An 11,556-nucleotide genomic window follows, 5' to 3' on the forward strand; every position below is an offset into this window, starting at 1 on the left:
AATGCAACAACACAAAGGTTTTAAAATACAGAGTGACATGTTGTTTACCAAGTTATTTGTCTTTTTAATGCTTGATTGATGCTTCTTTAATCAAAATTAATCTAGGGTGTGATGAAATGACACTTTCAGAATGAACATTCATTTACCATTGAACATTCAGCATTCATCTTTACAGGCACATTGGCTTGTATGCATTATAGGGGCCTGTGACATGAGCTGGCATGAAACAGTGCCAGCATATAAACATGACTGTATGTATGCCTGAAGGTTTGTGGACTGACATGCCTGCCACCTTCTCAAAGACAATTCAGCCTTAGAGCATTTAATGCTATTTTAATCATACAACGTATCGTAAGAACACAGATAGCTGAAAACAATGACAGTTATGTACATATTAATACATAAAGATGCTGTGGTAACAAATAATTTCATGTTTGCATTGTTATAAATTCATTGTGGCAAAATATATTAAGTTAAGTATTTTGAATTATGTATTATATCTTTAAAAATGTATAAAAGAGGAAGTGTGCTTGTGTAAGAGAAAAAGATGAGATTCTCATTTAATCAAAGTGCACCAGTGGTTGTACAAGTGTAACTGGAATCAAGCATGTCATTTGAGAGTCTGCATGCATAAGACATTAGCTTTATTCATTTTAACCTGTCAGCATAGAATAACACATTAGGCTGTGACCTACAGATTAAGGCTAGTATACATTTTTTAACTGGCAGTGTCATGGCCCACTGATGATGCTGTTCTTTTAAATTTTCTATTCATCAAGGAATACTGCAAAATGTATCACTTTCTACAATATATATATTAAGCAGCACAATTGTTTTCAACAATAATAAGTGTCACTTGAGCAGCAATGATGCTGAAAATTCAGCTTTGCCATCACAGGATTTAATTAAATTTTTTATTTGCACAAAAAAGCAATTTTGAGCTAAGGAAGTATCATTTCATATCAGATTTATAATATGATTTGCGCACATGGTAGTGGATGTTAAATGACAGAACTGGTAACATCTGAATCATCAGGTTCTCTCATTCCATTTGTTATATAACATATACACAAGCTGTTCATTTACATCAAAACACAACGAGAAATATCTTATTTGACCAGACAGGGAGAGTTTTAACACTTACCACTTTATCTGCTGAATCCACAAAGGGTGCACAGAATAGGACAGTGTATACAGTAGGCTTGATTTCACACAACTGTGACTAACACATACCCACGCTGTCTGTTGTATTTTTTGAGTTGTTGGCTTATGTTTTATATATTTGTTTCCAAATTTAATTTGCTCTTTTTAATTGAAATATTTTTGAAATAAAATGTTTAAAATGAAATGAGGGTGGAGGGTGGTGATAAGATTGCATAATAATGATTTTTAAACGTTATTACCACATTAAATATATGCATATTTATTAAAATGTTTTAAAATGGTTTTACAAACTATCTGGTAGTGGTAAAGTTGTAACAAACAGCACTTTTGTATATTTATTTACAAAGTTTAGAGATAAGTTGTATATTCCCTTTTTAGATTAGGTTACAAGCATACTTTCAAAAAGAGTCTACTACAACATAAACAATACTGATACTGAACTTGATGTATTGTTAAGTGCATATTATTTACAATTAAATGAAAATGTATTATAGTTTAAATTTATATTACATGCAATATTTGACCTAAATATGGCTTTTTTGACCCAATTAAGTAGGATTTAAGTATACAAATGTATGTGTTGTCTTTAATATGAGTGTACTGCTGAATATACTGACAAGCATTTATGGTAATACTCTATGACTGTCATTTGAAACATGATATGTCATGTATTTTGATATATTTGTAATGGAAGATGAAATTGTAATTTACTTTTAAAATATATTAACTTAAAATGTAATATCAAATAACACACTACAGTTAAAATTATGATAAAGTATGTTAGATGTGCTTTCGTATGTCAGTCAAAACATCAAAATAAGTGTGCTTCTTTAAAGCACAAAAGATTATTAAAACATTGATTTAAAATGTTAAATGAATAATGTAACTTTTTTTATTTGACTATTACAAAGTTTAGGTGTGTTAAGAAACATAAAACTCTCTTAAGTACAGGTGCTGGTCATATACTTAGAATATCATCAAAAAGTTAATTTATTTCACTAATTCCATTCAAAAAGTGAAACGTGTATATTATATTCATTCATTACACACAGACTGATATATTTCAAATGTGTATTTCTTTTAATTTTGATGATTATAACTGACAACTAAGGAAAATCCCAAATTCAGTATCTCAGAAAATTAGAATATTACTTAAGACCAATACGAAGAAAGGATTTTTAGAAATCTTGGACAACTGAAAAGTATGAACATGAAAAGTATGAGCATGTACAGCACTCAATACTTAGTTGGGGCTCCTTTTGCCTGAATTACTGCAGCAATGCGGCGTGGCATGGAGTCGATCAGTCTATGGCATTGCTCAGGTGATATGAGAGTCCAGGTTGCTCTGATAGTGGCCTTCAGCTCTTCTGCATTGTTGGGTCTGGCATATCGCTTCCTCTTCACAATACCCCATAGATTTTCTATGGGGTTAAGGTCAGGTGAGTTTGCTGGCCAATTAAGAACAGGGATACCATGGTCCTTAAACCAGGTACTGGTAGCTTTGGCACTGTGTGCAGGTGCCAAGTCCTGTTGGAAAATGAAATCTGCATCTCCATAAAGTTGGTCAGCAGCAGGAAGCATGAAGTGCTCTAAAAGTTCCTGGTATACGGATGCGTTGGACCTCAGAAAACACAGTGGACCAACACCAGCAGATGACATGGCACCCCAAACCATCACTGACTGTAGAAACTTTACACTGGACCTCAAGCAATGTGAATTGTGTGCCTCTCCTCTCTTCCTCCAGGGACTCTAGGAAATGCAAAATTTACTTTCATCAGAGAACATAACTTTGGACCACTCTGCAGCAGTCCAGTCCCTTTTTGTCTTTAAACGCTTCTGACGCTGTCTGTTGTTCAAGAGTGGCTTGACACAAGGAATGCGACAGCTGAAACCCATGTCTTGCATATGCGTAGTGGTTCTTGAAGCACTGACTCCAGCTGCAGTCCACTCTTTGTGAATCTCCCCCACATTTTTGAATGGGTTTTGTTGCACAATCCTCTCCAGTGTGCAGTTATCCCTATTGCTTGTACACTTTTTTCTAGCATATCTTTTCCTTACCTTCGCCTCTCTATTAATGTGCTTGGACACAGAGCTCTGTGAACAGCCAGCCTCTTTTGCAATGAACTTTTTTGTCTTGCCCTCCTTGTGCAAAGTGTCAATGGTCGCCCTCCTTGTGCAAAGTGTCAATGGTGGCCTTTTGGACAACTGTCAAGTCAACAGTCTTCCCCATGATTGTGTAGCCTACAGAACTAGACTGAGAGACCATTTAAAGGCCTTTGCAGGTGTTTTGAGTTAATTAGCTGATTAGAGTGTGGCACCAGGTGTCTTCAATATTGAACCTTTTCACAATATTCTAATTTTCTGAGATACTGAATTTGGGATTTTCCTTAGTTGTCAGTTATAATCATCAAAATTAAAAGAAATAAATATTTGAAATATATCAGTCTGTGTGTAATGAATGAATATAATATACATGTTTCACTTTTTGAATGGAATTAGTGAAATAAATCAACTTTTTGATGATATTCTAATTATATGACCAACACCTGTACACTTAAATGGCCTTTTATGTCATTTAAAAAAAAAAATAAATAAATAAATACAAACCCGATTCCAAAAAAGTTGGTACACTGTACAAATTATGAATAAAAGAATGCAATAATTTACAAATCTCATAAACTTATATTTTATTCACAATAGAATATAGATAACATATTAAATGTTGAAAGTGAGACATTTTGAAATGTCATGCCAAATATTGTCTCATTTTGGATTTCATGAGAGCTACACATTCCAAAAAAGTTGGGACAGGTAGCAATAAGAGGCCGGAAAAGTTAAATGTACATATAAGGAACAGCTGGAGGACCAATTTGCAACTTATTAGGTCAATTGGCAACATGATTGGGTATAAAAAGAGCCTCTCAGAGTGGCAGTGTCTCTCAGAAGTCAAGATGGGCAGAGGATCACCAATTCCCCAATGCTGTGGCGAAAAATAGTGGAGAAATATCAGAAAGGAGTTTCTCAGAGAAAAACTGCAAAGAGTTTGAAGTTATCATAATCTACAGTGCATAATATCATCCAAAGATTCAGAGAATCTGGAACAATCTCTGTGCGTAAGGGTCAAGGCCGGAAAACCATACCGGATGCCCGTGATCTTCGGGCCTTTAGACGGCACTGCATCACATACAGGAATGCTACTGTAATGGAAATCACAACATGGGCTCAAGAATACTTCCAGAAAACATTGTCGGTGAACACAATCCACCGTGCCATTCGCCGTTGCCGGCTAAAACTCTATAGGTCAAAAAAGAAGCCATATCTAAACATGATCCAGAAACACAGGCGTTTTCTCTGGGCCAAGGCTCATTTAAAATGGACTGTGGCAAAGTGGAAAACTGTTCTGTGGTCAGACAAATCAAAATTTGAAGTTCTTTTTTTGTTCTTTTACGCCATGTTTTCCAGACTAAAGAGGACGAGGCCAACCCAAGTTGTTATCAGCGCTCAGTTGAGAAGCCTGCATCTCTGATGGTATGGGGTTGTATGAGTGCGTGTGGCATGGGCAGGTTACACATCTGGAAAGGCACCATCAATGCTGAAAGGTTTATCCAAGTTCTAGAACAACATATGCTCCCATCCAGATGTTGTCTCTTTCAGGGAAGACCTTGCATTTTCCAACATGACAATGCCAGACCACATACTGCATCAATTACAACAGCATGTCTGCGTAGAAGGATCCGGGTACTGAAATGGCCAGCCAGTCCAGATCTTTCACCCATAGAAAACATTTGGCGCATCATAAAGAGGAAGATGCGACAAAGAAGATCTAAGACAGTTGAGCAACTAGAAGCCTGCATTAGACAAGAATGGGACAACATTCCTATTCCTAAACTTGAGCAACTTGTCTCCCCAGTCCCCAGACATTTGCAGACTGTTATAAAAAGAAGAGGGGATGCCACACAGTGGTAAACATGGCCTTGTCCCAACTTTTTTGAGATGTGTTGATGCCATGTCATTTAAAATTAACTTATTTTTCACTTAAAATGATACATTTTCTTAGTTTAAACATTTGATATGTCATCTATGTTGTATTCTGAATAAAATATTGAAATTTGAAACTTCCACGTCATTGCATTCTGTTTTTATTCACAATTTGTACAGTGTCCCAACTTTTTTGGAATCGGATTTGTAAATAAATAGGCCTATGAATTAGGCTACTAAGTGCACTTCTTTTTCACACAGGTTTCTAATAACTGATATTTAATTCAAATATGGGAGCATTTGAGACACATACTGAAAAAACAGAGTAGCTAATAGACGTTATAAAACAAAATGTGTTAATTATAATATTTGTCATACCTGGCAACACAATAAGTTAAACAAAATGGCACAAATCTTGTCAAAGGTTCTTAAACTGGTTACTTATTGGTTTAGGCTGAACCTATTGTATTTTTAAGAGTGAAAAAACATCTAAATAAAGTTTATAGATTTTTTTTCACATTCTAATGTACTTATTATATATAAATATATGTATTATACATATTTAATCCATAACAGTCGGCATGAAAGCCCAGATGAAGAGAGTCGTGCGATAAATGGTTGCATGTGATGGGGAATATGTCACGGGCTCTGATTGGTCAATTCAGCTGAAGCGCTCATCATCTACAGACAGTCGGAGCACACAGAGAGAGCTCAACACACACTGAAAGAGAGAGACAACATCTTTACCGATATATTCTTCAGTCATAGTTTAACTGGACAACAAATCTCAAACTACTCAAACCTGTCATCACAAATCGCAATGGATTGTCGAAACGTAAGTGGAGTCCGTGTTTATGTTTGTACAGCTTTAAAAAAAAAAAAACTTATGTATTATGCATTTTAAAGATTTTGGTTAGGCTATTTCGGTTATTTATTAACAGACTGAAGGGAAGTGTTATATTACAATTTTTGCTATATTCGAGACATTTTTAAAAGATCTGTTGTTTAAAAACATATCAACATTTCTGATTTCTCCACAGTTAAGGTAAAATTGAACTGTAAATGTTATTACATAGCCTAATCCAGCAACTTGACCAATTTAGCTGAGTTAATATTTTAGGATTTACCGAATATTTTAGGATTTGCTGGACTCCATTTACATTAAAATATTAAATCTGCAAATTAATAAAAAAATATGCATTATGATTACAGAGTTTAATCCGCTAAAACCAACCATTATCTAAGTGACTATTGACAACACGATTAAACAGAGAACCTGCTGTAGGTGGGTAGGTGTATTTAGAACATGTTCAATGTCCTGACAGAGGAATCAGAACTTATAGCCTAAAGATATTTGAGGAATATTAAAACATTTCTAAAGTTTAAGGCAACATTTATGACTGGTCATGTTTTTGTTTTAAATCTGTTCATATCTATATATATTCACAGTATGTAGACACTTCTCAGGCTGTTTGAAAGGATTGAAATGTGTTAAGCAGATATGCTGTGTATGCAGTCGTTTGTGGTGAGAAGGGTCATTGGTCTTGTGCATTCATAAGTGCTGATTTTCAGAAGTGACATGTCTGTGTCTAAAGATAGAGCACTTGAATACTTGATCAGTTCATTTTTACAAGCTCAAACACAAGTACGGTTCTACTATTTCTACATTTCATGCTGATTAAATAAACTAGAGAAAGCTGGTTAATAGAAAGTGTGCAAAATTGTTGCACACTCCATGTACAGCAGGAGTACAAGCATTCTTTGTTACACAAGTCATTTATTGCGTGGGCTCAGAGTTGTGTGTTTGTGGGAGGGTCTAGAACTTTCTAGAAACAGCAATTATCTGTGTATAATTTGGAAGATGTTGCTGTGACTGATGAGACAGATGGTCATTTGCATATTCCAAACTGATGGGTCGTCTTTCCGATAAGACACTCTCACAAGTAAAGTTCACACAAGATGTTCCTTGATTGATGATTGGTCTCAGAATCAGTGCCCATCTTGCTTGAGAAATCTCGGTTGCTAAACATTCTCAGAAGTATATAAATGTAGTTATTGCTTATCTTTGGTGTTGCACAGAAATTTAAGAGCATGTAGATGGAAAGTCAAAGGTTGTTTTCTTTTCCTTCTATCTTTTTTTTTTTTTTTTTTTTTTTTTTTTTTAGACATAAAGGGCTTTATGGGGAATGATCATCATTTATGGGGTGAGCCCTTGGGTTCTTGTTTGTTGTGTACTGGATTATTGTTTATCCCTGCATAATAGTGCTGAAACCTTAGAGGAGCGTCAGGCTTCCACCCCACTCAGCTGGATCTTCACACTGTTAGCCTGCAAAGCTCTGAATGCTTTCAGCTTCAGTCCCTTGACTGTGACGCACCCCCAGCAGGCAGCAAAAATTAGTCAAGCTGTCGGAAACTTGAGGTTCGTTAGGGACCGCTGACAGATTGTCTCCCACTGGATGAGGAGAATAAAAGAATCACTAATAAAAGAATGTGCATTCCTCTAAATGTAATGATTTACCTTTGAGATACTGTGTATTCTAATTATTTTGATTCTGAGAGAAAGAGAAAAGATTTTAGAGAGAGAAAAACGTAATTAATGGAATAGTATTTATTTTCCTCAAAAAATGAAAATCCTTGCATCATATAAGATGTAAAGATAATGTGAAGATTGTTGGTAGTCAAGCCATTTTGGTTACCATTGACTTCATATAGACAAAAAAATATCAATTTATCTTCTTTTATGTTCCACAGAAGAAAGAAAAGTTTGGAATGACATGAGGAGATGAGTAAATGATGACAGAATTTTCATTTTTTTAGTGAACTATCCCCTAAGAGAGTTTTATTTGTTGCAGTTTACAGTTGCTGATTCTGTTTTAATCAGTATGAAGCAGTAATATCAAAATATTACACTATAATAATGCTATAAATCACAAATGCTGAAAAGTACATTCATCCAAAAATAACTCATTCAGGTGCATGAAAACACATTTACCAATATTAAATCCTAAAGCGGTGCACTGTTGCTCCCAAAGGAATTTTTTAATGGGACTTTCACCAAAAACTGGGTTGGTGAGAGGGCCATTAAACAATTCATTTGGGAGCAACAGAGTGCCGACTTTAGGTTTTGACATGACTATAACAATACTTTACCATTAGACACCCCCGCAAACAACACTGCAGAAGTGAAAAGATACACATTCCACCACAATCTTTAGAAGAATCAACACAATTCGCATAATGGCAATTCATAACTAAAGAATTCATTAAATTTCATCTGCTTACGCCCCACTGACAGTTAGGTTTAGGAGTGAACCTCCATGGTTACTTTTTTCGAAAAATCATGCAACTCTGTACAAATCACATTGTACTAATTCATACAGTTCCACCTCATAAAATAGTAACATTTTCTCATGAGATCGGGTTGGAAGAACTGCTAAGAACCTTCTGAATATCCTATTGTGTGCTCAAGATTAATATATATATAGACATACTGACATAGAACCACTGATCATATTTAAGGTTTTTCCAGGAGCTTATTGGAATCCTTTTGTAAATTTCTCTGAGAACTGATTGGCAATCTGCAGTCATTTTACACTTGGTGTTCTTGATACAGATTGGTCTCAATGGGGTATTACAAAGTGTGAAAGTTCGTTGACACTTTAGTGTAGATCTTGACAAGGATCTGTAACTGTAACTACCATGTAGTCATAGCTAAAATGGCTGACTGTGTTTTTAATTTTTTTTTTTATCTGAACTGCAGGAAGGATGCACTCAGCCGCAAGATGAAGACATCATGGACATTCCCCTTGATGACCCAGCCGCAAACAAGGCTGCTGCTAAGATTCAAGCTGGTTTTCGAGGTCACATGACCAGGAAGAAAATGAAGGATGACAAGCCTAGAGAAGAGGTTAGCAGCATGGGCAGTACATCAAAATACATTTGCCAAGGGTAACTTTATTAATACCACAAAAAAAGACTATACAAAGTACCACACAAAGTACTATTATATAAATTTCCTTTGAATTACAGATTAGAATGCCTGATTACATCTGTAAATTACATATATTAAAATATTCGAAATACGAAACAAATTTACAATTTAAAATACCGTTTTCCATTGAAACAGTAATATCCCATAAAAACAATGCATTCTGGGTAATATTATTTGTCATTTTTGAGAAAGTAGCCTATAGGCCTCTTTTCTTAAAATAACAAATATTACCCAGAATGTATTGTTTTTTATGGTATATTACTGGAAAACGGTAATTTTGTAAATGTGTTTAGTTTTTTTACAGTTGTTTTTTAGTGTGTTGCATGGTTTATCTCAAGACGTCTTTATTTGGTCCCTAAACATTTGTATGTGTAGAACTACTATTTGCACCACTGGTTAAGTATCTTGCTTATACAGCACAAGCCCTACAGCTAGTTTAAAAGTGTCCATAAAGAACATGGCAGACAGAAATACAACAGCAATGTTAACTCTGTAGTGTGATTACTAAATCCATCAGCCAGTCCTCTAAGCCATTATCTCATTGAAGGTTGAATGTATGTGTGATTTTGCCACTCCTGGGTAATTGAGGAAAATTGAAATCCCAATCAATCTTAAATGATCTTAATCCATCATGTATTGAAAGAACAATAACCATTAAAGGTTCATTGGAACTTTCGTTATCACAAACTCTACACAGACGTTTCAGTCTGGAATCAGTATTTCCCCAGCAGACATCAGTATGGTTAAAATGGTATCCTAGCAATAAAGCCTTAATTGCTTGTTGCTAAGCAATAATACAGATGGTATCCAGTTAATGTCATGTGAGCACCATTCTCAGTTGCATTGCCTACGTATGGTAATGCTCCCTATGTTTTACATAAAAAGAAAGCTATAGCTACAGAATTTTGACAGAGTTAGACTTTTATGAAATCACGTTGAAAAAGATTAAAATGAAAAGATTTTGTCATTTCTTGGTTTGAATTTAGCAAGTCTGTTTTATGCACAGGAACACAACACAGTCATTTTTATATGTCAGTCTTTCATAACCTTTGTGCAGGAAAAAAACAACAACATTTTTCATCTATTTCAGAAACAACGAGAGCAGAAGTAGCTAAGAGGAGCACCATCACCACCCCCCAATAGCACATCACTGCAATAACCAGAGCTCTTTTGTTTAAAAAGAACCCTTCAGTGTATATGAAAGCATCAACATCCAAACAGAGTTTGCCACCTGACTAGCAGACTCTTTCACACATTCCTCTTCTTCCTTTAGCATTTGAGTGGCTGTTTCTGACTTGAAACGGTTTCACAGCATGACATTATAAATTCAGTTAATTTTAAGATAGAAATTTGTTCGTGATCTGTCAGCTTTCAAATCTGAAGAGTTTTTCTTGTTGCTTCAAGCAAGGCAAGCCAAATACTCTGTCTGGAGATTTGTTGATTTGTTTGAGGTTGTGCTTTTACTTCTTTGGCTGTACTGAATCTTACAATATACAAGTATGCATTTACTAAACGTCAATGTTTTTTCTAGCATAAATTTTGTTTATGCCTGTTTAATAAAGCAAATTAAGTTCCACATATTTGCTTTCTGTGTTCACTGGATGCTTTATTATTGGTGCTTTTGTGTTGGGGATAATAAAAATGTGGCCCCACTTTATAGGTGTCTTTAACTACTATGTACTTACATTTAAAAAAAAAATTGTTTGGTGCAATGTACTTATTAGGCTTATTTTGTATTGCAAAACACTTTTGCTGCTATAGAGGTGGATAAAGGTAAGGTTAGGGACCTGTGTCGTGGTATGTGTAGGTTTAAGTGGTAAGGGAAGGGTTAACAGTGTAATTATAGATGTAATTACAGATATGAATTACAGCTGTAACCACATGCAGGCTTTTTAATATATATGTACAATGTACACAATGAGTGCATTGTATCAAATGTTAATATAGTAATTAAAGAGGGTCCAAAAATGTTAATTGCTGCTGAAAATAGCATAGATATGTTTTCAATTAATCAAGAGATGTGGTTTATATCACAAATATGCAAGCTGTGCAATACACAGAGAATAGTGTTTTATTTCCAGACAGCTTGTGTCAGACCCATATAATTCAGCAAAGTATTCCCACAGCTTAATCAATCTTTCAAACAGTGAGACCGAAGCCTTCAAATAGCACAGATGCTCATTAAAAATGGATTTGCTCAAAAGCACTCCTTGTGTGCTGTCCTGCCTGTGCATATCTTTTTGGTGCATTTGTGTGTCTGTACCTGTCTATTTGTATTGAATCATCTGCTGGTAAATACAGCATTTTTACCTCATGTTCTTGTAGCTCCACTAGTAAAGCATGGCATTAGCGGTGCCAAGGTCACGTACAGATAAAATGTATAGCGCAGATGCACTGTAAGTCACTTTGGATAAAAGCATCTG

The 11,556-nt window shown here is 35.1% G+C and overlaps 1 protein-coding gene across 1 annotated transcript; it reads left to right on the forward strand.

Annotated features, from left to right (window-relative positions):
• Positions 1-5,849: 5,849 nt before the first annotated feature.
• On the forward strand, positions 5,850-10,690 carry nrgna (neurogranin (protein kinase C substrate, RC3) a). Its single transcript, XM_067408090.1, has 3 exons — positions 5,850-5,977; positions 8,903-9,049; positions 10,224-10,690. The coding sequence occupies exons 1-3, from the start codon at positions 5,963-5,965 to the stop codon at positions 10,242-10,244; spliced, it is 183 nt and encodes a 60-aa protein (XP_067264191.1). The 5' UTR covers positions 5,850-5,962; the 3' UTR covers positions 10,245-10,690.
• The last annotated feature ends 866 nt before the right edge of the window (positions 10,691-11,556 follow it).

This window comes from Chanodichthys erythropterus, chromosome 13 (genome assembly GCF_024489055.1).
Source record: "Chanodichthys erythropterus isolate Z2021 chromosome 13, ASM2448905v1, whole genome shotgun sequence".
Classification (NCBI taxonomy): Eukaryota; Metazoa; Chordata; class Actinopteri; order Cypriniformes; family Xenocyprididae; genus Chanodichthys; species Chanodichthys erythropterus.

What these genes read in the sequence shown, in the direction of transcription:
- nrgna (XM_067408090.1), top strand. An exon ending in ATGACAAGCCTAGAGAAGAG is followed by an intron (nt 9,050 to 10,223) that starts GTTAGCAGCATG and finishes CATCTATTTCAG; the next exon opens with AAACAACGAGAGCAGAAGTA.